Source organism: Anomaloglossus baeobatrachus, chromosome 5 (genome assembly GCF_048569485.1).
Source record: "Anomaloglossus baeobatrachus isolate aAnoBae1 chromosome 5, aAnoBae1.hap1, whole genome shotgun sequence".
Lineage (NCBI taxonomy): Eukaryota > Metazoa > Chordata > Amphibia > Anura > Aromobatidae > Anomaloglossus > Anomaloglossus baeobatrachus.
In genome coordinates, this window is record NC_134357.1 from 79,303,967 (window position 1) to 79,318,779 (window position 14,813).

The following is a 14,813-nucleotide window of genomic DNA, read 5'->3' on the forward strand; positions in this document are numbered from 1 at the left end:
TTGTCTGCGCACTCAAGCAGCTGGCGGTGGATCGGCGGGTCCACGAACAGGGACAGCGCTCTCAAGCACCTGGTGGTGAATCAGCCGGTCGTTGGGGACCCGTGCTGCAGTGGCGAGAGTCCAGCGACTGGAGGTTCCAGGCCAGCTGGAATTGCAAGGCCCTGCTTGGTGAGCAGTGATACACCACAGGCTGGAGATCCTGGTTGTACGGGCGGTACAACCCGGAAAGGTTAGTGGTTCTCTAACCCCCCCCCTGTCTTTGACCACCGGGTATTACCCATTGGAGCGCCCCTCCTGTGCCTCTTTTTCGTTACAGCATGGAGGAGCTCCTGAACCAGCTGCTGCAGAGCCAGCAGCACCAACAGCATGTGCCTGGAGGTCCAGTGGGGGCTAAAAGCCAAAAAGAGGGAATGGTCCCTGCGGACGTTGTGGAGGAGCTGTACCAGTTCCTGGTCCAGGGACAGCAGGAGCTGTCGGTGTGTAGCGATGTCACAGCCATGGACCAGTTTGAGCGTTCCCTTCAGGGGCCAGTATGGACACTGGGTGCCCAGGGAGACAAGGGCAAACGGTGTGAACTGGGGGCTAAGGACATTGCATGGAAACCGCAAAAGGGGGCGGAGTCCCAGAAGGGAATAGTTGCCCATAAGGGGGTGGTTGCCCATAAAGGGGTGGTTGCCCATAAGGGGGTGGAGTCCCATAAAGGGGTGGTTGCCCATAAGGGGGTGAAGTCCCATAAAGGGGTGGTCCCCCAAAAGGGTGCGGAGCATCCCAAATCCAAGGGTGAAGTGGCACAGATGGACTGTAGCCAGGGACAACAGTGTTCATGCCACAAGTGTCCTGTTTGCAATATAGACCACCCATCCAACGAGAAGCCACGTCTGTGTTCCGTGGAAGTGGATGGGGAATCTGTAACAGGGGTCGTAGACTCAAGGAGCTTGGTGACCCTGGTGAGGGCCACTTCTGATGTCAACTTGATTCCTGGAAGGAAGATCCACGTCAGCTGCACCCACAATAATGAGACAGAATACCCGGTATCCAGCGTGGTCATTAAGACAGCCTGGGACAGTGGTTCTCATGATGTTGGAGTAGTCTCAGATTTACTGCACCCAATTATTATAGGTTGGGACTCTAAATTATTTGTGCACTTGTGGAAGCAGGGGGACGTATACGGTTGCTTGTGTAAGAGCCGGAACAGCCCAAAGGAAACCCCACCACATTGGGAGGTGAAAAGGGGTCCTTGTTGTGCAGTTATGTGTGGTAAGGAGGAGATAGCACCTCCTAAAATTGACTGTCCTAAGTTAGGGGTGACCAAAGAAAATGATGGACAGACCCAACTTAGTGACGTAAGGACTAAGGGAATAACCGATAGTGTGACCGTTAAAAACGGGGTAGCTCCAGAAAGGGAGGCAGATATCTGGTTAAGTGGGGACATGATAGTCCAGGATGCCAGGGGGAGTGATGATGACTCCAGTAAAGACACTGACTCTAGTAAGGTGACAAACGAGTACAGTGTGGTACAGATGGGCGAGAAGGGCAAAACTTCCTCCCGACGCCGAAGACGTAATAAGCGCCGAGAGGGGGCACAGTGTAGGCCGTCTGAGGGTGCAGAGAAAGTGACATGCCTGGTTAATGAAGACATGGTGCTAATAACACCTGCTACGGTAGAGTCAGACGGTGATATCCTACAAAAGACTGAGGAATCAGAGATTGAACTGACACATTGTGACGACAGAAATCAGCGCGTTGCAAGTGCGGAGAAGGAGCCAACCAAGGACGTAATGGTGGTGGTCCCTATGATTTCAAAGTGTGAAGTTGATAGTCTGTCAGGCGAGAGTGGTATAGGAAATGGAATCCTAGAGAGTGTGGGGGAAGGAATAATCCCCAACAGTCGTGGTGAGCAGACTGGTGAACTACCAAGTGCTGGGGTAGATGACAGCGACTTTAGCCCCAAAACTCTCAAAGGAACAGAGTGCCATGTTGAAGGGTGTGACACCCAGGCTGAGGGTGACACTGCACAGACCCCAGAGGAAGGTGAAGATAATGCAGTGAAGACCCAAGAAACAGCTGGCGCTGAAGTGAAGAGAGCCTCTGAGGAGGTGAAGTCTGGACCAGAGGTCTCATCCAGGACTGGGAGCCTGCCTGACCTGCTTGGTAAAACCACGATGGAGTATATAGAGAAGGTCGTGGGTAAGGAGTGTAAGAAACCCAAACGTTCTGAAGCTGAGATGGAAGAAGCCTCAGAAATAGTGTGTCGTAGACCAGAGAGGTCCGCAAGTGAAGAGTCATTCAAGAGGATGAGCAAAGACCATCTGCAACAAGAGATACTTCTTAGGCAGGCTACTGAGAGTCGAGTAAGGGAGCTGGAGAAAGAAGTGGCTGAGCTCCGAAGTCGCTTGGCAGAGTACCAGTCCAAGTCCCAGGGAGCCTTGGAGCAGATGGAGCAGCGAGTGTCAATCCTGACCAAACTTGTTGAAGCTGGGGAGGCCCAAAGAGAGCTGACTCTGGAAGCTAAACTTGACAAGCATGTGGCAGGGATGAATGAGACTTCTGTAGTCAAGTGCATGGTGGATATACCTGAGGACTTAAGAGAAGCGTGTGCCACCGGGTACATGCATGACGAATTTAAGAGAGCTGTGGAAGCGTGTGAGGTCTACTGTACCCCAGGTGCTGAACAGTTAGTGATATTGTCTACCAGTAAAATTACTGGGCAGCGGGTGGCTATTCTAAAGGACATGCACTTCAGATGTGTTCGTATGAAGTGGCAGGTCCAACTGCAAAAGGAAGAAGCCACTAGACAGCTAGAGTATAAAAGGAAAGCGCAGAGTCTGGCGGAAGATATCGTCCAAGTACCCCGGGCTCTGGTGGGGAGAGTCATTGGAAAAACCGGACGAGTCATGCAAGACATGGTGAATAAGTCGGGATTGGTGAGATTAAGAATCCCTGCTGCTAATGAGAGAAAGATACCCAGGGAAGCTGGTATGGTTCCGTTCCTCTGTGTCGGGACTGTAGAGAGTCTTGGAAACATTCGAAGCCTTATTGAATATCGGGTACACCATGTACGTGACATGGAGTGGTTGTGGCAAGAAAACCTGAAAATTAAGGAGCAGCTTCGCCAACTGTGTGGGGGACAGCAGCCGTCTTCCACCCGTTGTTCAGGGGACAGAAGTGGAAGATGGCGTGTCGGTCCAGTAGTTCAGACGCGCGATAAAAGGAATCGCCGACAGAGAAGTAACCTACAATGTACTGTAGATAGTGGCCGCTATGAGCTTAGAGTTCCCGACAGTAGCCTTGGGGGTACTCGAGAAAGCCTAGGTTCGGACAAGACTGTAGGTTTGACTGGGGACGTGTCTCTCTACTGCGGTGACCCTGGGAGGGGGTCAGGGAGAGAACGGTCTGGAAATGGGACGTCCTTTAACCCTAGGTTGACAAGACAGAGTTTGGTGACAGTGTCGGGCGATGTCTCAGGGACTACTGCTCTTGGACGGCCCTCTCGACTGGTGGGGCATGGCAGCGGGAATGCCCTGTCTCGCGGCCCCAGGTCATTGGCAAGTGTTCTCCCCTACGGGTTTGAACAGAGGGGGAGGGTATGTGAGGTATCAACCAGCTGTATTACAAAGGGCCGGCATGTTTTGCAGAAGCGTGGGTGCTCTGCAATGTGAAGCTGGCTGGGACCTGTGGTTCCACAGGATTGCATTACATGTAGAGCCATGGAAGGGTGTGTGATGCTGATTACACACTCCTTACCACCTGTGAGTGTGGCTCCAGGGGTTAAAGCAATCCTGTCTCTGAACCTGGGTGAAGTGTGTCTAGGGCAGTCTAGAGAGAGACTGGCTCTAGATTTCCAGTGTGTGTGCTGGAAACAAGTGAGAGCAGAGCCAGGAGCTTTGGGTGTATCAGCCTGCATGGAGGCTGATCACAAGGCTCTGATATAGAGTCTGAGGTGAGTGCGGCCAAGCCAGGCCAGGGCTGTAGGGCCGAATCTCTCCTGGAGGAGAGACAGACAGGGGTCTGCAGAGGGCCCTGGGTGCTGGAAGGAACCCTGGCTAGAGTTGTACGCTGGCAGGAGCCAGAGAGTGGGGAAGTTGCTAAACTTCCATTATGGACTTATTGTTTATGTTTGAGGGCAGTTTATGCTGAGTGTTTTTAAATAAACTGCCAGAATTTCTATGAAGAGACTGTGTACGTGTGCTGCTGAAGCTACCTCACACCGCTGCAAGCGAGTGAAACCCCCACGTTGCAGGGCGCAACGTTACAATATATATATATATATATATATATATATATACACACACACTCAACAGATAGAGGCTCTATTGTCAAATTTGCACTGGATACGATAGTGAATCAACTATGTGATCCTGATATTGAAGTGAGCTCTTACTGAATATAGCTAAAGAATGAAGGCTCAGGAGTCCAACTCCATCCACCCAACCCGACTGACAGCTTCAGCTTGTACTAAGCAGTGTGAGATCTCAGCAGCAGCATTAAGGTCGGATACTGAGGAGCAGTCAATCAGGCTAGGTTGGTGGAGACTGATGTTAACTATATAGCCATTCTGACATAAGACTTACAGAATAAGTTATCAAAGCAAAGATTTATTTATCTATTACTTTATGCAGTTTGAATTGTGAAATCTGGTGACAGTCCCCTTCATACAGCTCAACAGGATATGCACTAAATGTCTGTCAGGGGGAGGTCCTGCTACTAGAACCTTCATGGTTTAGAAGATTATAGGTACCATAATTTCTTGTTTTGAACATATCCACAGGATATGCTATACATGACTGAACGCTATGGGTCAGGGGACGACCTCTGGAATTGTCACTTGCAGAATGCAGGTTTCCTCATCCTTTGTAGGTAGAAGAGTTGGGAGTCACTTTTTCTATTTAAGTCAAACAAGCTGTGGTTGGATGCAGAGGTTTATTTTCTATGAGAAAAGAGGGTCAGTTGACCCCTGTTCTTCAGACAAGTGATGGTTTTAGAGGTTGGAACCCAAAAAATGTCAGATAAATGGGAAGCCCCTTTAAATCAATATTTACAATATAATGTCTTTTCGTCATTATTTGTTGGTTGCCATTGCAAGCTCTATCAACCCCATCAGATCTGCACACCATGGAGGCCAACAGCAGTACCAGCTATGACATACGTTTACTTATGGTAATTGTTACTTATACACTGCATTGTTTGTCATGAATCAGTAGACATCCCATTGTGCTGCTCACTAACAATCTCACACCACTTCTAAATTTCAATAAATTGCTTCCAGACTTGGCTAAGAATGGTCTATTGTTCTTCATGGGCGGTTTTTTTTTTTTACAGGACTTAAGCTGGTGTCACACACAGCGACAACGACAACGACGTCGCTGCTACGTCACCATTTTCTGTGACGTTGCAGCGACTTCCCGTCACTGTCGCTGTGTGTGACATCCAGCAACGACCTGGCCCCTGCTGTGAGGTCGCCGGTCGTTGCTGAATGTCCAGCTTCATTTTTTGGTCGTCACTCTCCCGCTGTGACACACAGACCTTTCCCTGGTTACCCGATATTTACCTTCGTTACCAGCCTCCGCCCTTGCTGCCAGTGCCGGCTCCTGCTCTGTGCACATGTGGCTGCAGTACATATCGGGTAATTAACCCGATGTATACTGTAGCAAGGAGAGCAGGGAGCCAGCGCTAAGCAGTGTGCGCGGCTCCCTGCTCTCTGCACTGTGACATGTAGCTGCAGTACACATCGAGTTAATTAACCCGATGTGTACTCTACCTAGGAGAGCAAGGAGCCAGCGCTAAGCGCGGCCCCCTGCTCTCTGCACATGTAGCACAGCGACGTTATGATCGCTGCTGCGTCGCTGTGTTTGACAGCTAAGCAGCGATCATAACAGCGACTTACAAGGTCGCTGTTACGTCACAGAAAATGGTGTCGCTGTCGCTTAGTGTGAACCCAGCTTTAGGGTACCTCACACTTTAGCGATGCAGCAGCGATCCGACCAGCGATCTGACCTGGTCAGGATTGCTGCTGCATCGCTACATGGTCGCTGGTGAGCTGTCAAACAGGCAGATCTCACCAGCGACCAGTGACCAGCCCCCAGCCAGCAGCGACGTGCAAGCGATGCTGCGCTTGCACGGAGCCGGCGTTTGGAAGCTGCGGACACTGGTAACTAAGGTAAACATCGGGTATGGTTACCCGATGTTTACATTAGTTACCAGCGCACACCGCTTAGCTGTGTGTGCAGGGAGCAGGGAGCCGCGCACACTGAGCGCTGGCTCCTTGCTCTCCTAGCTACAGTACACATTGGGTTAATTAACCCGATGTGTAATGCAGCTACATGTGCAGAGAGCAGGGAGCCGCGCACACTGCTTAGCGCTGGCTCCTTGCTCTCCTAGCTACAGTACACATCGGGTTAATTAACCCAATGTGTACAGCAGCTTCATGTGCAGAGAGCCGGAGCCGGCAGCACAGGCAGCGTGAGAGCGGCAGAGGCTGGTAACTAAGGTAAATATCGGGTAACCCACCTTGGTTACCCGATGTTTATCTTGGTTACAGCTTACCGCAGCTGTCAGACGCCGGCTCCTGCTCCCTGCTCGCTTCATTTGTCGCTCTCTCGCTGTCACACACAGCGATCTGTGTGTCACAGTGGGAGAGCGCCTTTGAAGAAAACGAACCAGGGCTGTGTGTAACGAGCAGCGATCTCGCAGCAGGGGCCAGATCGCTGCTCAGTGTCACACACAGCGAGATCGCTAATGAGGTCACTGCTGCGTCACAAAAAGCGTGACTCAGCAGCGATCTCGGCAGCGAGCTCGCTGTGTGTGAAGCACCCCTAACAGTGCTTATGGGCATATCACTTACTATCGGCCCCGTAATGAGTCTTTACGTTATTTAAATGACATATACTGATGTCAATCCAATTTAGTCAATTAGAGAAAACAACTGATCACATTCCCAAGAAAAGAAAGTGTAGAACGAACCAGACTGGATTCTCTCCGGGGTGGTGGTTTCATCCTCAGGTTTGGAGAACCTGTCAAATACAAAGGAAAGTTATACGCTCAATGAATATAAAGAACATTTGCTGTTAAACTAGTTACATAGATAATAAAAACGAAAGAAGCAATTCATAAAAATACAGAAAACTCAATAAAAGTAGTGTAAAGTAAAAAAATCGAATAGCACCTATCATCATGAAATAGAAAAAACACAATTGCTGCTTCTTTTTGCCATTTTTCTCCCTCCAGAATAATGTTTGTAATGCTATATTCACACACACTTTTCCTAAAATTGCCTGGTTATTTTTCGCTTCCCCTGGCTTTTTTTTCCTATTTTAATTGAAATATTAAATATACTACTAAAAGTGCCTGTTTTATTCTACAGTTTTTCTTCATTGCATTTTTTAGGTCAGTGTGACTATTTTTTTTATTTTTATTTTTTGCAAATGTAATATGCTGTAGGTTAGTATTTTTTTTTTTCATTATACCACCACTGTGTCTTTTATGTTCCTTAATGGATGAGGAAATTTGTGTTGCATATTTTAGAGGAGCTTATTGCTTAAATTTTTACATAAAAAAGAAGAATTTTTTTGTATCCCACAAACTTTGTATCATGATTTGAAAATCGGAAAATACAACAAAAATCGTAGCAAAAATGCATGTAAAAATAAAATAAAATGTGGAGTTTTAAGTGTTTTTTTGTTTGTTTTTTTTTTTAAAAAAGTGTGTATAAAGGAAGGCTATGTGCAAATTTTCTCTCTGTAACTGTGCTGAGAGGGCGGGCTCCTCCTGGTATCTTTATGCTTTGATTATCTATCTCCCTGCTGCTCCCTCTTCCTTCTCACACCAATTCTTATACAAATGCTATAGCTGAGCACATCCCAAAGTTTATTTTCTCACACAGCCATAGAAGTATGGCAACTATAATCTGATTATTAATTGTAGGTACTATAATAATAACCGCATCAGAAGAGTGTGCTGTCCTTGTTGGAGGCAGTGACCTGAACATCTGGGAAACAATTTTAGTTAAAAGGGTTGTCCACTACTAGAACAACCCGTTCTGATTTCACTTTCCCCCAGTTAAAATAAAAGACCCTGTACTCACCTCCCATTCTGGCCCTGTTACAGCGTGGTCGGTAATCGAGGTTCGGGGCTCATGTGACGTTGTGATGTCAAGAGTGCTCTGAGTCCAATCAGCGCCGGCTTCTGTCTCTCCGCCTTTGGACCAAATGAGCAGTCAACAGGAAGTGAGTGGCAGCCGCAGTGTCACTTCCTGTTGATTAACTCATTTGGTCCGAAGGGGACGAGAGAGAAGTGGGTAATGATTGAACGTGGGTCTCAATGTGACGTCACAATTTAATGTCAGCCCCGAACCACAATTACTGACAGTGATGGAATGGCACCAGCATGGGAGGTGAGTACTGTGTCTTTTATTTTAACTGAGGCAAACAAGTGGAATCAGAAGGGGTGTCCTAATTGAGTTAGTTTCCAGGGGTATTGCAGCTGTAAGACTCCTCACTGGCACCAAGATTGCTTTGTCATGTCTCCTCAAGGAGAAAAATTTTCCCCTTAGACCCTAGTAGTGGACAAACCCTTTAAGACCAAGTTTCATGCAAGAGTCTAATGGCATTTAGAGCATTTTCAACTCACTAATTTCAGATCTTTGTGGAGCGATTCTTGCCACTGCCGGAGACCCCGGGGTGACTTTGGGCGTTGGTTTCTCAGACGTCATCATTGAGTTGCCGTTGGAGTCATTACAGAGAATTGGCAGACTAATTTCTTTCTTGCTAATATGAGGTTCTTCAGCTTCATTCAATCCCTGGGCTTCCTTTTCATTGGACTTCTTGTTTAGGAGATTACTTATTTCCATGATATTTCCTATGATCTCCACTGGCCCGGCAAGATTTTTCTTGCGACTCGGTAGGTCATCTTTGGCCTTCTTCAGATAGGATGCAGGAGCCCAGCCCTCTATTCCTTGGTACCTAAAATACAAGAAATACATTTTTAATTAAAAAACAGAATAAACTACTTGTGACAAAGGCCTTGTAGTTTGTGTGATTTTGGACTGGAAAAAGAATTAAGGATTGTAAACCAGCATGTGTGCGTAATTTGTTAATTGCAATATTATTCCGATTAACGAGAATCAAAGGAACGGCCGAAAATAAAGAGTGTAAGTGTGTCTGGGAAGACCAGCTTCCAACATCTGCTCTCCAGCTTGGGAATAAATCCAGAGGGATACAAGGCGAAAGAGGCAGGAAATGAGGATCAACACATGTGCAGGAATGTTACAATGATACATATTTAAGGAGGATTTTGTTATAATACTTAAGGTGGATTACCACATTACATGAATATTACAACAGGGCAAAAATGTAGGAAGTAGAATACCACGATACGCTGGAATTAAATAACCAGAGTCCTCAATAAACAAATAATATAATATAATATAAAGCATCAATATTGCTGGAATTAGTTAAAAATATTCCATCTTAGTATCTTAAAAAATAGGGATGATCGAATACTTCGATTATTCGGCTTTGCGAATATTTTCCGAATACCTCGCCGCTATTCGATGCGCAATGTAAGTCTATGGGAAGCCCGAATAGTTCTGAATAGTTGTTATTCGGGTTTCCCATAGACTTACATTGCTCATCGAATATTCGCGAACAGTGGCGAGGTATTCGGAAAATATTCGCGAAGCCGAATAATCGAAGTATTCGATCATCCCTATTAAAAAACAAAAGAAAATACAAGGAGAAAATAAACATTATAGGGTTATATATCATCTTATATCATATATGCACAAATAAATAAAAGTATTTTAGAGTCAAGTCATATGTACTTGTGCAAATTTTCTTACTGTTGATTTAGTAGATGAAGATTGAGAAGAATCCCATGCATTTTGTTGCTATCATAATATACAGCAGACTTTCTGTTCGCAAACCGGGAAGGAAAATCCTCACCACACCTGCCCCATGTGAGCCTGACCATTAAGGGAATAGTGTTAAGTAATTTGGATGACCAGTCTCAAGAACAAGTAGTGTCGATCCCGCTGCAAGATGTTTCAACAAGACATCATTCAGAAATCCGTTTTTCCTGTAAGTGTTCAATCTATTGTTTTCACATATAGTACATATACCTCATTATAATCTATGGGCTCTTCATGTGCGCAAGTAAAAATCACGCATTAAAAAGTGAATGGTTTCATCAAAAAGACAGACAGCAGTCGGATCTCAGTGGTCTATCATCTAAGTGCTCTCTATTTTTTGGCATACAAGAAAAAGAACTGACATACAAATTACAAAACAAACCAAAAATGGTTGACATATTGTGAAGTAGATGATTACATTTAAATTTCTGGAATTTTGTAATTTGTTTTAATTTGTCTTTATTAAAAGAAACTAAAAAAAAATCTGTACAAAAGGAAATGCACAATAAATACAAAAAGATGTTATTTATGGCTCACAGGCAGGGAAGCATAGTTTCACAGACAGACAAGCCTTTGTTTCAGTATTATTCTTCAGTAGGAAAATTAGGACTCCTTGTTTGTAGTAAGTCAAGAATGAAAAAAAAATTCATGAATCAAATAAATTCACAGTCGCACTGACTCTGCAGGTCCTGCACCTCCCTATCACTTGAATCTATGAATTATTGTTCACAGATGGAGACTAAAGGGCGCTTTACACGCTGCGACATCGCTAGCGATGTCGCGAGGAATCGTACCCGCCACCGTCGTTTGTGCGTCATGGGAAAATCGCTGCCCATGGCGAACAATATCGGAGGTATGCATCACACGTACTTACCTTCCTAGCGACGTCGCTGTGGCCGGCGAACACCTCTTTTTTAGGGGGGCGGTTCGTGCAGCGTTACAGTGACGTCAATCAGCAGGCCACCAATAGAAGCGGAGGGGCGGAGAGCAGCCGCATTAACGACACGCACACCTCGTTGCCGGAGGACGCAGGAACGCTGTTGTTCGTCATTCCCGGGGTGTCACACGTATCGATGTGTGCTGCCTCAGGAACGACGAACAACCTGCGTCGAGAACGAGAAACGATATTTGGGATATGAACGATGTGTCAAAAATCAATGATGTAATGATTATTTTGGATCGTTATCGGTCGCTCGTACGTGTCACATGCAACGACGTCGCTAACGAGGCCGGATGTGCGTCACGAATTCCGTGACCCCAACGATATCTCGTTAGCGATGTCATTGCATGTAAAGCGGCCTTATCACTCTTATATTCTATCTTCTTTGGCTACAGTAGTATAGCACCTTCTGTTTTAGACCTTTAGACTCTCCCTATCTAATGATTAGTTGTCGGACCTCCTAGTCCTAGGCTTAAAATTGTAAAATGCCTACTGCTCTCTCTTTCTCATCTTTTATAGTGCATGTGATAGTCCCCCCTGATTGGCAAGGTATTATGGGGAAGCCGGAGAAGAGACACCTGAAGTTACGTGAGCCCGCTCTCTGGGTGATGCAATATTCGGTAAAATGTGAGATGGTGCTGGGTATTTCTTTAGCTTTTACTGGTGTGCACAAATACAATTTCAAATTGGTTGAATTTGCCAGGACCTATAAATTTCATGGAAATACCTCAAAATAGTTTTGCAGCAGATCAATTTGATCGTCTCTAAAGCGGGCTTTACACGCTACGAGATCGCTACAGCGATCTCGTTGGGGTCACGGATTTTGTGACGCACATCCGGCCGCTGTAGCGATCTCGTGTGTGACTCCTAGGAGCGATTTTGTATAGTTGCAAAAACATCCAAAATCGCTCCTCATTGACATGGGGGTCCATTCTAAAATATCGCTGCTGTCGCGTGGGCGAAGTTGATCCTTGTCCCTGCGGCAGCACACATCGCTACGTGTGACGCCGCAGGAACGAGGAACCTCTCCTTACCTGCCACACGCCAGTAATGAGGAAGGAAGGAGGTGGGTGGGATGTTCATCCCGCTCATCTCCGCCCCTCCGTTTTGATTGGCCGGCCGCTTAGTGACGTCGCGGTGACGTCGCTGTGATGCCGAACGTCCCTCCCCCTTGAGGGAGGGATTGTTCGGCAGTCACAGCGATGACGCCGACCAGGTAAGTGCGTGTGACGCTGCCGTAGCGATAATGTTCGCTGCGGCAGCGATCACCAAATATCGGCATAACGATAGGGGCGGGTGCTATCACGCTCCCCATCACTAGCATCAGCTAGCGATGTCGCAGCGTGTAAAGCGCACTTAAGAAAGCAAAAATGAGTACCCACCAAATCAATGTAGTGGACACTTTAATTTGGCGTCATACTGCAAATCATGTTGATCCAAAATGCACAGATAAGCCAAAATGATATAATTTCAAATAAAACCTGACAGTGATCAAATGTAATACTATAAAGAAGTGTTATAACTGGTAAAGAGTAATATTTTTGCACATGGCTTAGGCTAACCCACAGATATTGTATACACCTAAGAGTATGTGCCCACGATTAGCACACACTGCGTCCTGGACGCAGCATGTTCTCTCCTGTGTGACCAGGAAAATGCAGCGGTCCATGCTTTGAATCAGGGATCTGAGCACTGTGTTGTCCTCACGGAGAACACTTGCATGTCCGCAAGCATAAATGGATATGCTGCGGCTCGAAAAGCTGTGCTGCATGTCAGTTTACGCTGTGGAAAAAAGAAGCACAGTGGCCATGAGATTTCTCTAAATCCCATCCACTGTGCTTGTGCTGTACAATGCAGGGTCCAAACCGCTGCTATTCTTGATCAGGGGCACAGGCCCTAAGTGTTCCCTTTTGCGAAATGAGCAGCCAATCAAAATGGAAGTAGCCTATAAAGTACAAGCCTTGTCTACACTTTGAAATATATTGGTCCTCATGTAATAAACCTTTTTTACAGATTAAGACCTTAAAACATTGTGTGCAATGAAAAGGAAAAAGTAGCGTAGGGACTATTGATATGATGCCATCCCGTATGAAATAAGACACAAGAAGCCTTCAAGCTTTGTACAGAGTTAGATATACACAAATGATTTTTCCCCAGACTCAACGCCACATCAATCCATAGTTGGTGAACAGAAATGAAGTTTAGCTCAATTGAAATAAATATGGCTCGGATACAATGCCAAACATAAATCGTGGACATGTGTGGCACTAGTGGAAATCAAACATTTTTCTATAATCCTGTGTAATCCCTTAAAAGCAGGTAAGGCTTAATAGAAAATACAACGATCTAGAGAGTATAACAAAAAAGAAATCATTGCCTAGAATGTTCTTTGGCTTTTTGGACACTTTATACTACATTCAAATTTAAAATAATGTGACTTTCTGAGTCCAAACTGACAAAGATCATCATACATACCCTGTTTCGCCGAACATAAATCCTACTCTGAAAATATGCTGTCATGATCCAGGCCGGTATCTGCCGCTATGGTTTCACCCAGCTCTGGCCTGGTCATGTCAGGGGTTAACTCCTTCCTGCCTCACTCTGGTTTGCGGGACACTATATCCTGGTACCGCACCTCAGGTTCAGTGCCAGTGATAGTTTATGCTCTGCAGTGTGTATTACTGGCTCTGGTGAGTTACCTGATCTGTCCTGCTTCCCTGTTACCTGGTTCTGACCCGTACCCTCCTCCATTCGTCTGTTTGTCCTGGTCCCTGACTACCCGCTCCTGTCTACTATAAATCCTTCCCTGTCTGTCTTATCTGACTCCTGACCTGTTTGCATTTGTATCCACTTTCCTGACCCCGGCCTCCCGTCTCCCCCTTCAGCTGTATCTGTGACTTCTCGGCTTCTGACTCTCGGCTATCACCTGACCACGATCTGCCTATCCCTGTGCTATTGACGAGATCTGCTGCTTCTGACATAGTATTCTGACTACTCTATTGCTCTCTGGTGGTTTTCCTGCTAACTGCACTCTGAAGTTACATTGCTTGTAAGTTCAGCTTCTCCTAGTGCAGCGTGACATATGCTCTAGTGGGATTTTGGGGGCTTCTTTTTGGAGTATGTTTAAAATATAAGTCATACTCCAAAAAGAAGCCCTAGTTGCAGTTCCATAAGAAAGTGTCCAACAGCTAAAAAAGTTAAAGAATTCAGCAGGACTCTTCAGCAAAGAAAGCAGACACCGCCAAAAGAAAGCAGACACTACCAAAAGAAAGCAGACAACCGCAAAAGAAAGCAGACGTCTCCAAAAGAAAGCAGACACCAGCAAAAGAAAGCAGACACCAGCAAAAGAAAGCAGACACCAGCAAAAGAAAGCAGACAACCGCAAAACAAAGCAGACAACCGCAAAACAAAACAGACAACCGCAAAACAAAGCAGACAACCGCAAAACAAAGCAGACAACCGCAAAACAAAGCAGGCATCTCAAAAAGAAAGCAGACAACCGCAAAAGAAAGGAGACAACCGCAAAAGAAAGCAGACAACCGCAAAAGAAAGCAGACACCCGCAAAAGAAAGCAGACGTCTCCAAAAGAAAGCAGACACCAGCAAAAGAAAGCAGACACCAGCAAAAGAAAGCAGACACCAGCAAAAGAAAGCAGACAACCGCAAAACAAAGCAGACAACCGCAAAACAAAGCAGGCGTCTCAAAAAGAAAGCAGACACCTGCAAAAGAAAGCAGACAACTGCAAAAGAAAGGCGACAACTGCAAAAGAAAGCAAACACCTGTAAAAGAAAGCAGACAACCGCAAAAGAAAGCAGACACCTGTAAAAGAAAGCAGTCACTAGCAAAAGAAAGCAGACAACCGCAAAATAAAGCAGTCACCCGCAAAAGACAGCAGACACCCACAAAAGAAAGCAGACACCCACAAAAGAAAGTAGACTCCCACAAAAGAAAGTAGACTCCCACAAAAGA

The 14,813-nt window shown here is 46.0% G+C and overlaps 1 protein-coding gene across 5 annotated transcripts in view; it reads right to left on the minus strand.

Annotated features, from left to right (window-relative positions):
• SH3PXD2A (SH3 and PX domains 2A) overlaps window positions 1-14,813 on the minus strand; it is a 498,307-nt gene that overhangs the window by 15,610 nt on the left and 467,884 nt on the right. For all 5 annotated transcript variants that reach the window (XM_075348622.1, XM_075348623.1, XM_075348621.1 and 2 more), the window contains 2 exons: window positions 8,626-8,957; window positions 6,961-7,010 (listed from right to left, as the gene is read on the minus strand). In XM_075348622.1, coding sequence (XP_075204737.1) covers window positions 6,961-7,010; window positions 8,626-8,957 — 382 coding nt within the window. The remainder of the gene's footprint in view (window positions 1-6,960; window positions 7,011-8,625; window positions 8,958-14,813) is intronic.